The 20,899-nt window shown below is 41.6% G+C and overlaps 1 protein-coding gene across 4 annotated transcripts in view; it reads right to left on the bottom strand.

The window, feature by feature from the left end:
* The window catches only part of LOC139444928 (SLIT-ROBO Rho GTPase-activating protein 1-like), a 180,515-nt gene that overhangs the window by 100,764 nt on the left and 58,852 nt on the right, over positions 1-20,899 (bottom strand). For 2 of the 4 annotated variants that reach the window (XM_071225948.1, XM_071225946.1), the window contains exon 1: positions 3,222-3,624. The exons of the other annotated variants lie outside the window; for them this stretch is intronic. In XM_071225948.1, the coding sequence (XP_071082049.1) occupies positions 3,222-3,321 (100 nt within the window). In that variant the 5' untranslated portion in view covers positions 3,322-3,624. Of the gene's footprint in view, positions 1-3,221; positions 3,625-20,899 lie in introns of those variants that run through there. 4 annotated transcript variants of the gene reach the window in all.

The following is a 20,899-nucleotide window of genomic DNA, read 5'->3' on the forward strand; positions in this document are numbered from 1 at the left end:
TCATGTTCTATGCAATGATGTCATCTTTGAAGTAACTTAGATCTACACATCATTCACACAAAGTTCAGTCACAATTTTCTCTTCTTTTTTTTAATATTTCAAGACGAAGTCACTAGAAATATATTTTTAACCTTGAAGCAAAGCAAAATGTCATTTCCTTGCACTAAAAATCGACAAAAGATAACTTCGTTCAAAAATATACTTATATGAATATCACAGAAATACATGTATAAGGTACTTTATTTGCCAGTCCACAGGGACTGCCAGTCACATGAACTACCGGTCCAAGCCTAATTTTACTGGAAAAAAATGGTAATTACCTGTAAACGGGAATACGTACAGATGAAATAGAACATATTATAATTCTGTCAAGTGTTGTACATCACAACAAAGGCATTGTCAGAGAGAATGGCATTATTAACCATTGAATATCATCCATCACTTTCACAGGAAGCAAACAATCAATCATACACACTACATCTTCCATCTCCTTCCATCTTAATAATCCCTTCATGAAACATATACACACGTAGAAGTCAAGCTGCTAGCGCTCGAGTACCTGTTACCAAGTACATATAATAGGTCACGTGTCAGGTGAGTCTCCACACCCACACATCAATACTATATTTACCTTGCAAGGAGTGACTCACTCACAAATCAAATTTGAAATTGCTTACACTTTTTCATACAAATCTGCCATCAATTGAGGCACAAGACCAAATGTAGAATGACTGATATGTAGCTTCAGGGAAATTGAATACATCTTTAGGTTTTCACAATCTGAACACATTTTTTTCAGATTTGAAAATACATCCTTGAAATTACAGTGAAAGTTCATTCACGTTCGGAAGGTCTCAGGGATTATACAAATCTAAAATGTTCATGTTCTACAAATACTGACCACATATTTAGCTTGTCAATCATTTGTGTCACACTGACCTCAGTCCACTTGCACTTAACGATCTTAGCGCTATGACAGTTGTATGAATTTGGAAGTTACGACTGTCATAGTACAGAGATTACTTTGTGCAAGCAACCCTGGAATAATTGGATCTGAAGTCAAGAAGGAAGACTGAATGATAGTGTCATTCCTTAAGTGTGGCAAGCGGACAATATAGCCCAGATCTACACTGTACAAGGTGTGGTGTAAGCCTTCATTTACATGGGAATAATACCTGTCACAATCTAGGTTTAAGGAATGCTTTAATGTGATTACTTGACAGAAACTGGTTTGACAAAATGTGCAGGATTGATACTGCTTTCAAGCTGTCAAGCATGAAACATGATCTGGTACAGAGAGTCAAAAAGTTAATTAAATAATCACATTATACACTAATCCCAAACTATGGGTTGAAAAACATAATCACTGCCACATATTTCCTGCTCCAGAAGTTCACAAAGATTATGAACATTTGAACATATTCTAATATCCCCTGGCAAACCCAAAACTGAAACCTGTCAGTTGGACTTGCAAACAACAAAATATTTCGAATTCCAGTGTTTGATCTGTGTGATCTTTCTGGTGAAATTTATTGCTTAAAAGCTTCAGGTTTTCCCAGTGTCAGCATCTGGAACTCATACGCCATGACATACATCAGCCCTGAAACAGTCTTGAAATCTGGACTTCTGACCTCTGCCATGTTAAAACTAATAGTCTTCAGAGAAAAGATGTGGTCATTAAGCTGTACATATCATTAACCAAATAAATCTATTGAAATTATACCACATAGTAACATTACCACTAACTTCAGACAGCCACACAACATAGGTAAACTTATTTTAGGGGACTTGACTCAAACCACGATGACACTTTAGATGAAAATTTATCTCGCTTTTTTGGAATATTTTATCCTCTAAATGTTTATCCTGATGGTGAGTACTAACCTGGGTGGTGGTGGTTGTGTGTGTGAAATGAGAAGGTCAAGGTCAAGGGTAAGGTCACTGGTTCACGTTTGTTATTTCCGAAAGTTAGTTTCAGTAGGATGCACATAATACAATCCCTGAGAGCGTCATCAATTGATCATGGAGAACAATTATCTATGTAAGATTTCACCTTTAACATTAAATTGGAACATGATACTGGGAACATGATACTGGGAACATAAACTGCAAACTTTGTCTTGACTAAAGAAATGATATCTGGACAATTTGAAACTCAACATACAGAAGGAAATAGCAAATGTCCAACATTCTTTTCCCAGTTCCCAAAACAGACATGGCTGACATTCCATCAAAAAGCAAAATGTTACTGCTAGGCTATTGCGTCACATAAAATGAATATATTTACGGATGTGAAGATACTGACAGTCACTAAGGGACGATTACATTACAAGGCCAACAGACCTTTGATTTGTGTCAAGTGCAGGAATATTATCCTTCATATTCTGTGTCAATAAGGCTGAAGATCACGTGCTGTCATATGGACAGCATAGCCAGAAATGTAGATGGTAGGCTCTCAAGTTTTGTCATACTTGGTAGTTCAACATCTCACCTCGGAAGCCTGCATTTAATGTATTTAATTCTTTGACAAATGATAAAATATTTTCTTTCGCTAAAGTTGAGAACTATAGTATAAAGACTAACCCAAAGCACATAAGGTTAATCTACTCATGTCAATCTGGAAACTTAACGCCTGGTTAAGATAAACAGACGTTGTGTACACTTTCCTGAGGTTTGAAAATAATCAATCATAATTTATTTCAGCTGGATGAGATAACTGTGGCCTGAGAGGGCACAAGCAGGAAACCGTGCACACAGGTTGAGGAAGATAGGTTTATCATCCAAGCTTCTGATATCTGCACCTGGTTCAAACAGGCAGAAACACCAACATAGTTATTTCAAGCAAAAACATATATAATGTGAAAGGCAGGTCTGCTTGATGCAGTGTCTGTCAGGATTTGCTCTCTAAATGAGTTACACAGACTACGTCAACACAGCAAGATAAATATGTCCTGAAGGAGGACTAATCTGGTCATCTAGCACATGTGGTGGAACTGTTACTTCCTGTGTCTGGTGTTACAGTGGCTAACATGGGTTCCAGCTTGGATGAGAGACTTAAGAAACAAGGTGATGGAACAACAACCTGTTGCTGGAACTCACCAGGCAACTTGTAGCCACACAATTTGGCATACACCATTGCTCATTTTCTATACAATAAATTCTATAATCCCACTTGCATATTCATGCTCATATTTCATGTAAATCTTTACGTTGTTACTTACGTGCAGCGAATCCTTGTTTCTTTTTTGAGGATCTGCGAAGTGATGATGTTCGACTAAAGTATGGTGGAACAGACAGCTCGGAAGTAGGAGAAGTAGCCATTATATCAGGGCATGTGATACAACAAGTTATCCAACACTCAACACACAACACAGGTACACCTATCAATGTGATACCATGACATGTTTTTTTCTACAGCTGTTAACGATCCAACCAATGCGGGAATGAGTTATAGTGAGACAGTCTCTACTAGCTCTGTCTTCCTACTGCGATGAGATCTCTACAAAGTAATAGAAGGGTTATGTAGGTCAACCCCTGGCACAGTCCATTCCCAAAGAGTGTCGCTTATCAGGGAGGCAGGGAGATGTGTCACCAACACACCAAGTGACAAGGGTGACACTGGTATACAGAACACGTTCAAATCAATAACTGGTACAGACAAACTCAAGGACTCGTGACAATGCTAGAAACTGAAATCACTGCGGGTTCCCACAATGAGGCAGTGAGCCAGACAACTGCCTTGCACCCCTGTGTGACAGCTGGTGGAGAGTGGACTGGCCCGATTACTGTCCAGTGCTGTTGTTTTCCCTGAGGAGAGCAGCTGACAGAACTGGCCCCACTCAGCATGGCCGGTAGACCTAGAGGAAGGCCACTCACTCACACACCATAACTTGTTCCGCCTTCATGAACTTGGGCAATTAACACATGATGTGAAATCCGAAACCCCAAGGTAAGGTTGTGCTCTCATCAGAGTAACTACCTGCCATGCAAGTATACCCCTCCTCTCAACCTGTTGGTAACTTGAGTCCCATAAACAAGAAATGCTGATAATCCACCAGTGATTTCAGATAATCCACCAATGAATTTAGGTAATCCATCAATTCTTAAATGCTACCCAAAACATGTAATGCCTCATTTTAAGGGAGGAATATTTGGTTCACTCAACTATACTTGGTCATTACTAATGTGTAGTTCTTCTCATAATATTTTAGTGAGCATAACAAAACAGAAGAAGCCTATTCCTATTATTAACCTGCTGATGCCTCATTCTGCCCAGCATATTGCTGTCAACCAGTTTTTGTGAGCGTGCATGATTGGTTAATTTAGACTTGCACATCCAATCCAACATTGGATTGGAAGCTAGAGGCGAGAAGTGGCAAACCTCAATGTGAATATTACTTTCTGAAAATCAATACAAGGGTAGGCACACTATGAAGCGTAAATTCACAATACATACATACATACATACATACATACATACATACATACATACATACAATTGTAAACACAGCAAGTAAAATACATACATGCATACATACATACATACATACATACATACATACATACATACATACATATAATTGTAAACACAGCAAGTAAAAGAAATAGATTTATTTTTAAAGTAACATATCTTTTCCGATATAAGGCCTTCATTTTTTATTTTTCGTTTCATAGGCCCACCGCCCCAACTGAAAAGTAGCCGGTCTAAGAAATAAATCAAACATAAGTATGTTAATTTATATTTTGTCTCCAGGTGGTAATGTAGACCCTCTTATACAAAACAAAATGTGACATATAAATTCCATGTCTACATCACTATCAGTGATTCAAGAGGCCTGCTGCAGTTTTCACTCCACAGCAGAATGACTTTTATATATACTCAATGCTAAAAGCAACGTAAAAAATATACATGTTGGTCAATATATAAAGACTTACTCATATTCACGAGATATAAGACTGGTTCAATGCAAAAACGAACAAACAGTATGTAGTGTGAACGGACGCTCATGAACGCATCACATGTGATGTCCTTACGATTACATCAATCAAACAGTTGTTTGTATGTGTGACATGCTGTATGTATGTAGCCGTATAGGTGTAGAAGTATATACGTGTTTATCACCCACATGGTGAAGATACAGGTGGTAAGATACTGAATCCCCATGAGTCGCATGTGTGTTGTACAAGGTTGACTTTGTTTTAATCGTTTTGATTGGATAAACCTGACCTTTTCAGTCATAAAAAATTGCGAGATGTCATTCATTTTGCAACTACAAGGCAGAACTGAAGCAATCTCATTAGAGCGAGAGATATTTACAAACACTTTATTAAACCAAACAAGATAGTCACACGCATCAAATTCGGTTTGCATTCTATATAAGTCATGCATAGAGCTTTTACATACATTATATAATCGAGCTATATCCATTTACAATGTACGACTACCGATCGATCGAGGGTCCCCATGAGCGTGACGCACCCAACCACTTTCGCAACTTTCAATTTGATTTAGTATAAAAGGATAAGCGTTGTGAAATGAAGTTAGTTTAAACTATCTAGTCAGATGTCAAGACTTACTTGGGATGATCCGGTTGTGCCATCAGTGTCCCCTTCGAAGCGTGTTTTGTGACACTGTTTTGGGAGTTGTTTGTTCACGACTGCACTACCAGATCTCTCAAAGTGAACATTTCCGATACAAATCATTCTTAAACTCCGTAGAAGTGTGCCTGATTTCTGATTAATTGGCCCAAAATATCCCAAATGTGAATAATAACATTAACATTCCTCATCTCTAACTTCAAACGCTGTAAGTAGATCATGGTTGTCTTTATTCCGGGGGTGACCTTGCCCCTCGTTCGAAGCTGTCACTGACATAAAAGCAGACTTCAGTTTGTTGATTTTCACGTCTTCAGTCTAGGGTGGTAGAGATATATATCTTGTGCAGGATTAGAGTGTAAAGTTTGGAAATCCCTTGCAGCATATCGTGATAAGAATAATGACACTCTGTGGTAACACTTGACTGATTGTTAGTTTTGTCATTAATTGTTACAAATCTCTTCTTACCAAACATACTTCTCTATATGTTTCTATGGTTCGCGTTTCATTTGGTGGTGAGCATATATAAATAAATAATTGACATTCATTTTAACTTTTATTCCGATCTTGTGTGGAAAAGCTTGAATAAATCCATGAAACCAAAAGTTACAAAAGTGTGGCCTTATATCAGTATGCTAGCCCTGAAGCAGTGCACCTATTCATTAAGTTATATAACCTTTTTCTCCCCTAGACATTCCCTTGCTATTCACGGACACTATACATTGCACAATATTTGAAATACATGGTGTCCCGTGGTGACATTAGAGCAGGTGACTGTACCAATGACTTGTTCGCCTATATGGCAGAGGTACTACAGACACAAGTGCACTTTGCCACTCCCTCGCGCACTGTGATGCACCCAGGACATTTATCACATTTTGCTCATAACTGTGTCACCTGTAAAAGCAATGCTTTTCTCTTTGCATAGGCGTTACATACATCAATGAGTGGGCAAGGCACAATTGCTGGTTGTCATGGAAACAAATAAGGTCTATTTGCTGAAAGCTCCTAAAACAAATGTCACTTTACATGGCTGGCTGTGATGACATTCATGATATAAAACAGCCAGAAGTCATGACACAACTGTCTTCTGCTATATTTCTCAGGAGGCATAACTCAAACTCAAATGGCAGCAGCACAAATGTCATCGTGTTTTGAATCCAAATACTACTTGCTAAATCATGTTTCACAGAATTCTTGTGACTTACATCTAATCAAAACATTCAAGCAGAATACAAGGAATATCCTGTTGCCTTCTTTGGTCTGATATTGTGGTAATATGTGTGAGTGGTTGGGAAGATATTGTACATGTGAACATTGCAATTATAGACAGCATGTTTCAACAATTTAAATGCCAAGCAAGGCACAAACCTCCACTGTGCATTTAATGACTAATCAGAACCACAAGTAATGTGCGATACTCTAGTCCCTGAGTGAGATACCCAATCCCTGAAGGTGAACTCACTGTGAGATACCCAATCCCTGAAGGTGAACTCACAATGAGACACCCAATCCCTGAAGGTGAACTCACAAATTACACAATGAGACACCCAATCCCTGAGGGTGAACTCACAATGAGACACCCAATCCCTGAAGGTGAACTCACAGTGAGACACCCAATCCCTGAGGGTGAACTCACAGTGAGACCCCAATCCCTGAAGGTGAACTCACAGTGAGACACCCAATCCCTGAAGGTGAACTCACAGTGAGACACCCAATCCCTGAAGGTGAACTCACATTGAGACACCCAATACCTTAGGGTGAACTCACAGTGAGACACCCAATCCCTGATGGTGAACTCACAGTGAGACACCCAATCCCTGAGGGTGAACTCACAGTGAGACAGCCAATCCCTGAGGGTGAACTCACATTGAGACACCCAATCCCTGAGGGTGAACTCACAGTGAGACACCCAATCCCTGAAGGTGAACTCACAGTGAGACACCCAATCCTTGAGGGTGAATTCACAGTGAGACACCCAATCCTTGAGGGTGAATTCACACACTGATACCAAACACATCCCATCACCTCAGGACATTCAAGGTGATCAGGTAACATCCAACTTAAATCCCCCAAATAAGTTGACAAATGTTTGTTTGTTTTTGTTGAACACCCTTCTTAGCAATAGTACAGCTATATTATGGCTGTTTGTAAATAACTGAATCTGGACCAGTCAATCCACTGATTGATAATATCTTTAGCATTGATCTATGTAACTGGGATACGATGACATGCATCAACCAAGTCAGCGAGCCTGACACTAAATGCCGTAAGTCGCCTCTTAATACAAACAACAGTTCTTGAAGGTCAGTTCTTACTTAGGTGTCTCTCACCCTGACTTACACAAAGGGTTGACAAATGCACCTCAGTATGCTGAAAAAGATAAAATAACATCTCATGTTGTAGCATTTAAGCAAGATGATCACAATAAATGTACTATAACAATGAGGATGTCTCACATGGTACTTCCAAACCATCAATGATGTTGTGCAAATGTTCAATGCAAAATATATTCCCTGCACACTGAGGTCACATCATATCATTAACGTCACTCCTTTCACATCCTGCTTTACCATCACTCTACAGAGAAGAAAGCAGGAAATAGTGCACAAGGAAATAATTAAGGATGGATGTTGTTTTGAAATATACATCATGGTAATCACTTATTGTCTTAAAAACAGGTCATCATAATTTTATACACACAGTGAAATGTCTATATAACAGGGCCACTCCCTCCCAGACTGATGCCATGTAATAATGTCTGTACATACAAGTGTCTATACAACAGGGACACTCCCTCCCAGACTGATGCCATGTAATAATGTCTGTACATACAAGTGTCTATACAACAGGGACACTCCCTCCCAGACTGATGCCATGTAATAATGTCGGTACATACAAGTGTCTATATAACAGGGCCACTCCCTCCCAGACTGATGCCATGTAATAATGTCGGTACATACAAGTGTCTATATAACAGGGCCACTCCCTCCCACACTGATGCCATGTAATAATGTCGGTACATACAAGTGTCTATATCACAGGGCCACTCCCTCCCAGACTGATGCCATGTAATAATGTCGGTACATACAAGTGTCTATATAACAGGGCCACTCCCTCCCACACTGATGCCATGTAATAATGTCGGTACATACAAGTGTCTATATCACAGGGCCGCTCCCTCCCAGACTGATGCCATGTAATAATGTCGGTACATACATGTGTCTATATCACAGGGCCACTCCCTCCCAGACTGATGCCATGTAATAATGTCGGTACATACAAGTGTCTATATCACAGGGCCACTCCCTCCCAGACTGATGCCATGTAATAATGTCGGTACATACAAGTGTCTATATCACAGGGCCGCTCTCTCCCAGACTGATGCCATGTAATAATGTCGGTACATACAAGTGTCTTTATCACAGGGCCACTCCCTCCCAGACTGATGCCATGTAATAATGTCGGTACATACAAGTGTCTATATCACAGGGCCACTCCCTCCCAGACTGATGCCATGTAATAATGTCGGTACATACAAGTGTCTATATAACAGGGCCACACCCTCACAGACTGATGCCATGTAATAATGTCGGTACATACAAGTGTTTATATAACAGGGCCACTCCCTCCCAGACTGATGCCATGTAATAATGTCGGTACATACAAGTGTCTATATAACAGGGACACTCCCTCCCAGACTGATGCCATGTAATAATGTCGGTACATACAAGTGTCTGTATCACAGGAGTGATGCCATGTAATAATGTCGGTACATACAAGTGTCTAATATCACAGGAGGGATGCCATGTAATAATGTCGGTACATACAAGTGTCTAATATCACAGGAGTGATGCCATGTAATAATGTCGGTACATACAAGTGTTTATATCACAGGGCCGCTCTCTCCCTGACTGATGCCATGTAATAATGGCGGTACATACAAGTGTCTATATCACAGGGCCGCTCCCCCCAGACCGATGCCATGTAATAATGTCGGTACATACAAATGTCTATATCACAGGGCCGCTCTCTCCGAGACTGATGCCATGTAATAATGTCGGTACATACAAGTGTCTATATCACAGGGCCACTCCCCCCAGACTGATGCCATGTAATAATGTCGGTACATACAAGTGTCTATATAACAGGGCCACTCCCTCCCAGACTGATGCCATGTAATAATGTCGGTACATACAAGTGTCTGTATCACAGGAGTGATGCCATGTAATAATGTCGGTACATACAAGTGTCTATATCACAGGGCCGCTCTCTCCCTGACTGATGCCATGTAATAATGGCGGTACATACAAGTGTCTATATCACAGGGCCGCTCCCCCCAGACCGATGCCATGTAATAATGTCGGTACATACAAATGTCTATATCACAGGGCCACTCTCTCCGAGACTGATGCCATGTAATAATGGCGGTACATACAAGTGTCTATATCACAGGGCCACTCTCTTCTAGACTGATGCCATGTAATAATGTCGGTACATACAAGTGTCTATATCACAGGGCCGCTCTCTCCGAGACTTATGCCATGTAATAATGGCGGTACATACAAGTGTCTATATCACAGGGCCACTCCCCCCCAGACTGATGCCATGTAATACAAGTGTCTATATCACAGGGCCGCTCTCTCCGAGACTGATGCCACATAATACAAGTGTCTATATCACAGGACCACTCTCTCCCAGACTGATGCCATGTAATACAAGTGTCTACATCACAGGGCCACTCCCTCCCAGATTGATGCCATGTAATAATGGCGGTACATACAAGTGTCAATATCACAGGGCCGCTCTCTCCGAGACTGATGCCATGTAATAATGTCGGTACATAAAGTGTCTACATCACAGGGCCACTCCCTCCCAGACTGATGCCATGTAATAATGGCGGCACATACAAGTGTCAATATCACAGGGCCTCTCCCTCCCAGACTGATGCCATGTAATACAATAGTCACTATAACAGGGCCGCTCTCTCCCAGACTGATGCCATGTAATACAAGAGTCACTATAACAGGGCCTCTCCCTCCCAGACTGATGCCATGTAATACAAGAGTCACTATAACAGGGCCGCTCTCTCCCAGACTGATGCCATGTAATACAAGAGTCACTAAAACAGGGCCGCTCCCTCCCAGACTGGTGCCATGTAATACAAGAGTCACTATAACAGGGCCGCTCTCTCCCAGACTGATGCCATGTAATACAAGAGTCACTATAACAGGGCCGCTCTCTCCCAGACTGATGCCATGTAATACAAGAGTCACTATAACAGGGCCGCTCCCTCCCAGACTGATGCCATGTAATACAAGAGTCACTATAACAGGGCCGCTCCCTCCCAGACTGATGCCATGTAATACAAGAGTCTACATCAGAGGGCCGCTCCCTCCCAGACTGATGCCATTAGGCCTATTGCTGGATGACGGGCCTACATTACAGTATTATACTTGAAACAGAGTGGGTTTCTTCTTTTTCATCTTTACTCCTTATGTGAATTTTCATCAGGGTTGGTGCAAGTTAAAACATACTAGCCCTTGGAGCTTGCACCTATTTGAAGTTCATTTGTAGCGCTGCCTACCACTCCAAATATGAAAAAATGCTATACAGTCAACTATGTTTATAATGAACATGCTTATAACGAACTGACAGATATATAGAACTAATCTTTGGTCCTGGCCATTTGTATATATGCTTATAACGAACTATGGTTATTACGAACCAAAATTAATCGTCCCTTTCAGTTCATTATAACCATAGTTGACTGTTTAAATCTCATGATAAACAACATGTTGTTATTATTGATGTATGATCATTTCTTATCCAAACATACATCAATGCCATATATATGTGTTTTCACAACATACTCATAATATTGAAAAAGAAAACTTCAGTGGCAGTGGAAAACACAGATTGTCACGCAAGGAACTACAGAGGGCAATCTAAAACCCACATAAGGCACAGGGGCAATGCTGAAACCCCTGTAGAGCACAGGGGGAATGCTAAAACCCACGTATGGCACAGGGGGAATGTTAAAACCCACATAGGGCACAGGGGCAATGCTGAAACCCCTGTAGGATACAGGGGGAATGCTAAAACCCCTGTAGGGCACAGGGGAATGCTAAAACCCACATAGGGCACAGGGGAATGCTAAAACCCCTGTAGGGCACAGGGGCAATGCTGAAACCCCTGTAGGGCACAGGGGGAATGCTAAAACCCCTGTAGGGCACAGGGGAATGCTAAAACCCCTGTAGGGCACAGGGGGAATGCTAAAACCCACATAGGGCACAGGGGCAATGCTGAAACCCCTGTAGGGCACAGGCGGAATGCTAAAACCCACATAGGGCACAGGGGCAATGCTGAAACCCCTGTAGAGCACAGGGGGAATGCTAAAACCCATGTAGGGCATAGGGGGAATGCTAAAACCCACGTAGGGCACAAGGGGAATGCTAAAACCAACATAGGGCACAGGGGGAATGCTAAGTTTGTTTGTTTGTTTGTTTGATTCTTGCTTATTGCCGAACTCAGCAATATTCCAGCTGTATGACGGCGATCTATAAATAATTAAATCTGTACCAGACAATCCAGTGATTGCCATCATGCGCATTCATTTACGCAACTTGGATACGATGACATGCATCAGCCAAATCAGCAAGCCTGACCACCAGATCTTGTGCCGCCTCTTACAACAAGCATAGTCACTTTTTTACCCCAAGCATGGGTTGCTAAAGACCTATTCTACCCCAGATCTTCACATGTTGGCAACTGATAAAAGAGTCATCTTGTACAAAGTGATACCTTAGCAACTTGTAATATATTTTTGTGCTGCCAATCACAGAGTGAAATGAATGCTCTTCACTGTTTTATGCCTACAACTATTGTTATGGGTTAGCTGTAATGCTGCTCCAACTCCATCACATACAGCCAGCAGTGGAACCTATGTAGACTCACAGCAAGGCACTGGCTCCACGGTTGTCTGGCCACACTGACTGAGGGGTCGGAACGTCAGGTAGTCTGCCCTTGTTGCAGGAATTATCACAATGTCCATAAAGGTGGGAACCGGTCTTTCCATTCCAGGTTATGCTCGAACTATGATTTGTGTAGTACGTAGTCGAGACCAAAACTAAGTTTCATCAACCTCTGAGAAAGGAAGTTATGGACAGTGTATCCAACTGCTTCAGGTGTATGTGATTCTAGGTGTCCTACATGAGTTTCCTGTGTTCAGGGGTCCCTTTCATAACCTTCAAGTCATAGAAACAGATTTAGGGGATGCCCAGATTGACCTTAAATCAGAAATCCTGAAGGACACAAGGACCTCCATAATATCTAACACTGAGTATGTTTGAACATGCAAAATGTTCTTCATTAATCACAGCATATGAATATCTTTCTATGATGAAAAGTGCATTCAAATTGTATTAATTAATATGAAATTTGATAAACATTAAAACTTTCACATTCACTACAATAGAAACATCAGTACAGGAACATATCTCATATAATGTAGGATGAACTCATTCAAAGCAACACTATATCTTGTCAAGGCTGTTTGTGTTCCCCAAATTACCAATGTTTACAAATATCAACCAAAACTATTTGTTAACAGATTCGCGGCACACATTTGAAAACACACTGCATAAAAATTATCTGCTCATTGGGCCCTGAGTTGAACGCTGAACACCGAAGTCACCACTGATAGATTGGAAGTAATATATTCACACGATGCGAGTCTGTGTAACGGACTCACACTGCCATTGTAGAGGTTGGTTGGAAAGGTGCCACCTTTTTGACCTCATATCTACTTGTCTATGGTTTCGACATAGTTTATGTTTAACCAGATTCAACCACATCGTACTGGTTTTTATATTCAGGTCGAACAGTAATGAAATGTTTGTGAATAATATTGGTCAAAACAAGACAACTTCTTTGTTGTGGGTCTGCACATTCTCCCTCTTCATATGCAATGGAAACGTTAATTCTCCTCAATGAAAACCTCTCTGTTCGCTCACTTCAATACACCTCTCTGTCCACCTGTCCACTTGCTGCTATAAACCTCTCTCTCCACTTGCTGCTATAAACCTCTTTGTCCACCTCTCTGTCCACTTGCTGCTATAAACCTCTTTGTCCACCTCTCACTCCACTTGCTGCTATAAACCTCTCTGTCCACCTCTCTCTCCACTTGCTGCTATAAACCTCTTTGTCCACCTCTCTGTCCACTTGCTGCTATAAACCTCTTTGTCCACCTCTCACTCCACTTGCTGCTATAAACCTCTCTCTCCACTTGCTGCTATAAACCTCTCTCTCCACTTGCTGCTATAAACCTCTTTGTCCACCTCTCTCTCCACTTGCTGCTATAAACCTCTTTGTCCACCTCTCACTCCACTTGCTGCTATAAACCTCTCTCTCCACTTGCTGCTATAAACCTCTCTCTCCACCTCTCTCTCCACTTGCTGCTATAAACCTCTCTCTCCACTTGCTGCTATAAACCTCTTTGTCCACCTCTCTCTCCACTTGCTGCTATAAACCTCTTTGTCCACCTCTCTCTCCACTTGCTGCTATAAACCTCTCTCTCCACTTGCTGCTATAAACCTCTTTGTCCACCTCTCACTCCACTTGCTGCTATAAACCTCTCTCTCCACTTGCTGCTATAAACCTCTCTGTCCACCTCTCTCTCCACTTGCTGCTATAAACCTCTTTGTCCACCTCTCTGTCCACTTGCTGCTATAAACCTCTTTGTCCACCTCTCACTCCACTTGCTGCTATAAACCTCTCTCTCCACTTGCTGCTATAAACCTCTTTGTCCACCTCTCTCTCCACTTGCTGCTATAAACCTCTTTGTCCACCTCTCTGTCCACTTGCTGCTATAAACCTCTTTGTCCACCTCTCACTCCACTTGCTGCTATAAACCTCTCTCTCCACTTGCTGCTATAAACCTCTCTCTCCACTTGCTGCTATAAACCTCTTTGTCCACCTCTCTCTCCACTTGCTGCTATAAACCTCTTTGTCCACCTCTCTGTCCACTTGCTGCTATAAACCTCTTTGTCCACCTCTCACTCCACTTGCTGCTATAAACCTCTCTCTCCACTTGCTGCTATAAACCTCTCTCTCCACCTCTCTCTCCACTTGCTGCTATAAACCTCTCTCTCCACTTGCTGCTATAAACCTCTTTGTCCACCTCTCTCTCCACTTGCTGCTATAAACCTCTTTGTCCACCTCTCTGTCCACTTGCTGCTATAAACCTCTTTGTCCACCTCTCTGTCCACTTGCTGCTATAAACCTCTTTGTCCACCTCTCTGTCCACTTGCTGCTATAAACCTCTCTGTCCACCTCTCTGTCCACTTGCTGCTATAAACCTCTTTGTCCACCTCTCTCTCCACTTGCTGCTATAAACCTCTCTGTCCACCTCTCTGTCCACTTGCTGCTATAAACCTCTCTGTCCACCTCTCTGTCCACTTGCTGCTATAAACCTCTCTCTCCACTTGCTGCTATAAACCTCTTTGTCCACCTCTCTCTCCACTTGCTGCTATAAACCTCTTTGTCCACCTCTCTCTCCACTTGCTGCTATAAACCTCTCTGTCCACCTCTCTCTCCACTTGCTGCTATAAACCTCTTTGTCCACCTCTCTGTCCACTTGCTGCTATAAACCTCTCTGTCCACCTCTCTGTCCACTTGCTGCTATAAACCTCTTTGTCCACCTCTCTCTCCACTTGCTGCTATAAACCTCTCTGTCCACCTCTCTGTCCACTTGCTGCTATAAACCTCTCTGTCCACCTCTCTGTCCACTTGCTGCTATAAACCTCTTTGTCCACCTCTCTCTCCACTTGCTGCTATAAACCTCTTTGTCCACCTCTCTGTCCACTTGCTGCTATAAACCTCTTTGTCCACCTCTCACTCCACTTGCTGCTATAAACCTCTCTCTCCACTTGCTGCTATAAACCTCTCTCTCCACTTGCTGCTATAAACCTCTTTGTCCACCTCTCTCTCCACTTGCTGCTATAAACCTCTTTGTCCACCTCTCTGTCCACTTGCTGCTATAAACCTCTTTGTCCACCTCTCACTCCACTTGCTGCTATAAACCTCTCTCTCCACTTGCTGCTATAAACCTCTTTGTCCACCTCTCTCTCCACTTGCTGCTATAAACCTCTCTCTCCACTTGCTGCTATAAACCTCTTTGTCCACCTCTCTGTCCACTTGCTGCTATAAACCTCTTTGTCCACCTCTCACTCCACTTGCTGCTATAAACCTCTCTCTCCACTTGCTGCTATAAACCTCTTTGTCCACCTCTCTCTCCACTTGCTGCTATAAACCTCTTTGTCCACCTCTCTGTCCACTTGCTGCTATAAACCTCTTTGTCCACCTCTCACTCCACTTGCTGCTATAAACCTCTCTCTCCACTTGCTGCTATAAACCTCTTTGTCCACCTCTCTCTCCACTTGCTGCTATAAACCTCTTTGTCCACCTCTCTGTCCACTTGCTGCTATAAACCTCTTTGTCCACCTCTCACTCCACTTGCTGCTATAAACCTCTCTCTCCACTTGCTGCTATAAACCTCTTTGTCCACCTCTCTCTCCACTTGCTGCTATAAACCTCTTTGTCCACCTCTCTGTCCACTTGCTGCTATAAACCTCTCTCTCCACTTGCTGCTATAAACCTCTTTGTCCACCTCTCTCTCCACTTGCTGCTATAAACCTCTCTCTCCACTTGCTGCTATAAACCTCTCTCTCCACTTGCTGCTATAAACCTCTTTGTCCACCTCTCTCTCCACTTGCTGCTATAAACCTCTTTGTCCACCTCTCACTCCACTTGCTGCTATAAACCTCTCTGTCCACCTCTCACTCCACTTGCTGCTATAAACCTCTCTCTCCACTTGCTGCTATAAACCTCTTTGTCCACCTCTCTCTCCACTTGCTGCTATAAACCTCTTTGTCCACCTCTCTGTCCACTTGCTGCTATAAACCTCTTTGTCCACCTCTCACTCCACTTGCTGCTATAAACCTCTCTCTCCACTTGCTGCTATAAACCTCTTTGTCCACCTCTCTCTCCACTTGCTGCTATAAACCTCTTTGTCCACCTCTCTGTCCACTTGCTGCTATAAACCTCTTTGTCCACCTCTCACTCCACTTGCTGCTATAAACCTCTCTCTCCACTTGCTGCTATAAACCTCTTTGTCCACCTCTCTCTCCACTTGCTGCTATAAACCTCTCTGTCCACCTCTCTCTCCACTTGCTGCTATAAACCTCTTTGTCCACCTCTCACTCCACTTGCTGCTATAAACCTCTCTCTCCACTTGCTGCTATAAACCTCTCTCTCCACTTGCTGCTATAAACCTCTTTGTCCACCTCTCTCTCCACTTGCTGCTATAAACCTCTCTGTCCACCTCTCTGTCCACTTGCTGCTATAAACCTATCATTTCATTCGCTTCAAACACCTCTCCTACTATCCACCTTCTAGTCTAACACCTCCCCTTCTATCCACCTTCTAGTCTAACACCTCTCCTTCTATCCACCTTCTAGTCTAACACCTCTCCTTCTATCCACCTTCTAGTCTAACACCTCCCCTTCTATCCACCTTCTACTCTAACACCTCTCCTTCTATCCACCTTCTAGTCTAACACCTCCCCTTCTATCCACCTTCTAGTCTAACACCTCTCCTTCTATCCACCTTCTAGTCTAACACCTCCCCTTCTATCCACCTTCTAGTCTAACACCTTCCATTCTATCCACCTAGTCTAACACCTCTCCTTCTATCCACCTTCTAGTCTAACACCTCTCCTTCTATCCACCTTCTAGTCTAACACCTCTCCTTCTATCCACCTTCTAGTCTGACACCTAAACCTCCTTTGACACAGCAACTACATTCCACAAAGACAAACAAGGAGAATCCTAACTGAATATCTGGTGGATCAGTTTTTTTTACAAAGTCACTCTATTTAACTTTCTTAAATATCCCAAATGGTTTAATGTACATGCTTTGAATCGAAGTACATAAAATATCTTCAAATCAAGGTTCAAATCTATCACTGTCTTTACACAAAAATTAAAGCTTGGCAAATAGATTACACATTTGATGACCCTTATTCTCAAAAATCATGCATTTCAAAACAATACTGCAACATGATGAATGACTATTTCAGCACTTGCACCACTGTCCATAACTATTTTCTGGTGAAACTCTTGTTCAAACAATAGCAAACAGATCCTACCAATCAAGCCATGTGTTAGATAAAAGCATACATTCATTTGCTTTGAACAAGGCATGAAGTATTGATTTTTACATATCATGCAAGTCTATTACAATTTGGAACACTACAAGGAACATGATTAATGCTAAATGCAGTTATCAATACACTGGCGTCTCTCACTTAGGAAGAAATATTCATTTGCGAACTTGATGTTGAAGTACTTCATAATCAGGAATGCTGATTGTGTCTGATTGCTAATGTTGGAGGGAGGCAAAGATTTGGACACCTATTTCTAAACATGCCTGACCTTAGGGTCAATAGAGGTCGTGGCCAATGAGACAGAGGCAGTCATTGTTGCATGGAATTCTGGGAATGTGGAGGCACATAAAACACACCAATCAGTGGAGGTGTTTCTTTGTTTTGGTCAAGTTGATTGATTGGGACAATCACAACATAAACAAACAACAACCTTCACATATATAAAGCAATTAGAAGTTTGACAGATGTGCGTGTGCGAAATACGCTACAGTCAGAAAGCGCACGTTAAATCTTCTATATCAGTCAGTCAGCTGACAGATGGTGTGAGAGGGTTGTGAGAATACTTTTAAAACTGCCTGGTTTTAGTGTTCCTTGTCTCTGACACATCTACAGGGGCAGAATATTGAACACTCTCATCTCACTCAGGGCTGCCTGTCCCTCATTGAACTGTTATGTATTCACATTTCTCAACCGTTGACCAGGGTTCATTATATTCATAATATTATCAGAGACGCTCAATGAAGTTGCCCTTAGTTTGGACTCTAACCTTAATATTCACATTTACCGCTTAATCATATTTAATATATACACATTTCGTGTGCTCAATCAAGTGGCCTCAAGTTGATCCCCCAGCATTAGAAATTGGCCTTGCCATACTGCCCACAAGGACTAGTAGATATTTATTTTAGGAATTTCACTACACGTTATCATCATAAGGACTAGTGGAGTAAAACTGTTAGTTTCATTCGTTGGGGGGCCCCATGGGGATTCCAGGTTTATTGAGGTCCCAGGACAAGGTGATTACATAGATAGGGACATGGATATGGACATGGGGATTCCAGGTTTAATGGGGTCCCAGGACAAGGTGATTACATGGATAGGGACATGGAGATTCCAGGTTTAATGGGGTCCCAGGAAAAGGTGATTACATGGACAGGGACATGGATATGGACATGGGGATTCCAGGTTTATTGAGGTCCCAGGACAAGGTGATTACATGGACAGGGACATGGATATGGACATGGGGATTCCAGGTTTAATGGGGTCCCAGGACAAGGTGATTACATAGATAGGGACATGGATATGGACTTGGGGATTAACCTGTTAACATTCAAAAATCAAACGTAGTTGTTTTCTGAAGGGGAGGCATCCTATCTTCCAAGAAGAAATGAACTTATAAGTACTTGGGTGTAATATTTTCTTCAACTTTAAAAATGACAAGGTGTATTGCTGAACTAGCAAATCGTGAGAAACGGGTTTTGATGGAAATAAATATAATTTGTATGTAATAGGAATGATTGATCCAAAAGTATATTTTAAAATATTTGATACACAGGTATTACCAATACTTTTATATGGGTTAGAAGTATGGGGTTACCAGCAGTATGATCAATTAGAATGAGTACATCTTTTGGCATGTATAAGTTTTTTAAAGGTGGGAAAACAAATGCCAAATGTCATTGTCTACGGTGAATGTTGTCGCTATTCACTTTATGTCAATGCACAGGTCCATATTGTAAAGTATTGGCTAAAATTAACCAGAATGCACGAAGGGCATATCCCCAAAAAAGTATATATCATGTTGATGTTTGTCGACAACATTGGTCTTAATACTTGGGTAGCATCTGTTGGTAACATTTAATTTTCGCATGGTTTGGGATTTGTATAGTTACACCAGTCTGTTGGGGACAATATAGCTTTCAATGCCTTTCATTGGGGTATTTAAAACGAGTGTTGTAGATGAATTTCGTCAAAACTGGATGTCAACACTCAACAGTAGTACCCGATATGTGATATATAAAGAATATAAAACACTGTTTGAACCTAAAAAATATTTTAGTATTTACAATAGCAAACATATACACAGTGTTTTTATTAAATTAACATGTAATGTTTTACCTTTACGACAGAACGAGGGTAGATGGCAATCTGTTGAACTATGTTTACGTATGTGTCCTGTTTGCAATATGTCTGCTGAAGATGAATATCATTTTGTATTGATCTGTGTAAACATTATACTGAACTACGTAAAGTTTATTTGCCAGAATTGTATTGGAAATTTCCAACTATATATATTATAAATTCACAAGTTTGTTGTGTACAACTTAAGATGAGTTATTAAAACGTCTACAATATTATGTATATTATGCATACAAAAGACATGACGTCCTAAAATCCATGTAATGTGTTTCACATTGTACTATTGGCATTGCATTTCTTATATATGGGCCAAAGGCCTACACACAAATAAACTAATTTTGACTTGATAGGGATGTACAGGTGACTGGGTTGATTGTATGTCATTGTACCCCAACAATATAGGACATTGCTCATAATATCAATCACCGGTTTGTCTGACCCAGGCTTGATTATTTTCAGACTGCTGTCATTCAGCTAGAATATTGTATTGTGCCTGTGGCCATGAGCAACCCAAATAATTCTCAATCATGTGCCCATAGTTGATCTTCTGTACATTGATTGTGTTCCAAGCCCAGCCAGTATGAAATTACCACGCACATTTCCTTGTGAGGACGCCCACTCATTGTACAGAGATAGATATGGAATCTGTAAAAGGCATCAAGAGATGCTGTCCTACACAACCTATTACAGCATGTGTTCAATACACCAATGTGCAGGGCCATCAAGCCATGCAGCACAGTGCTGTACACATCTCCCACACCTAGGACCACCAGTGATGTCCCGCCCATTGACAATACCAGCCAGATCTGTTGTCTACTGGGTGAGTTACAGCAGGTTACAAATCTCCACCTTCATCCCACGATACACAGCCCAGTCAACCTGTCTGTCTGATGAACAAACTGTGTACCAGTTCTACCACTCTGTGTCACATGATACAAC

The sequence above is a fragment of the Haliotis cracherodii genome, unplaced genomic scaffold, assembly GCF_022045235.1.
Source record: "Haliotis cracherodii isolate W230 unplaced genomic scaffold, xgHalCrac1.p SCAF_6, whole genome shotgun sequence".
In the NCBI taxonomy this organism is placed as follows: Eukaryota; Metazoa; Mollusca; class Gastropoda; order Lepetellida; family Haliotidae; genus Haliotis; species Haliotis cracherodii.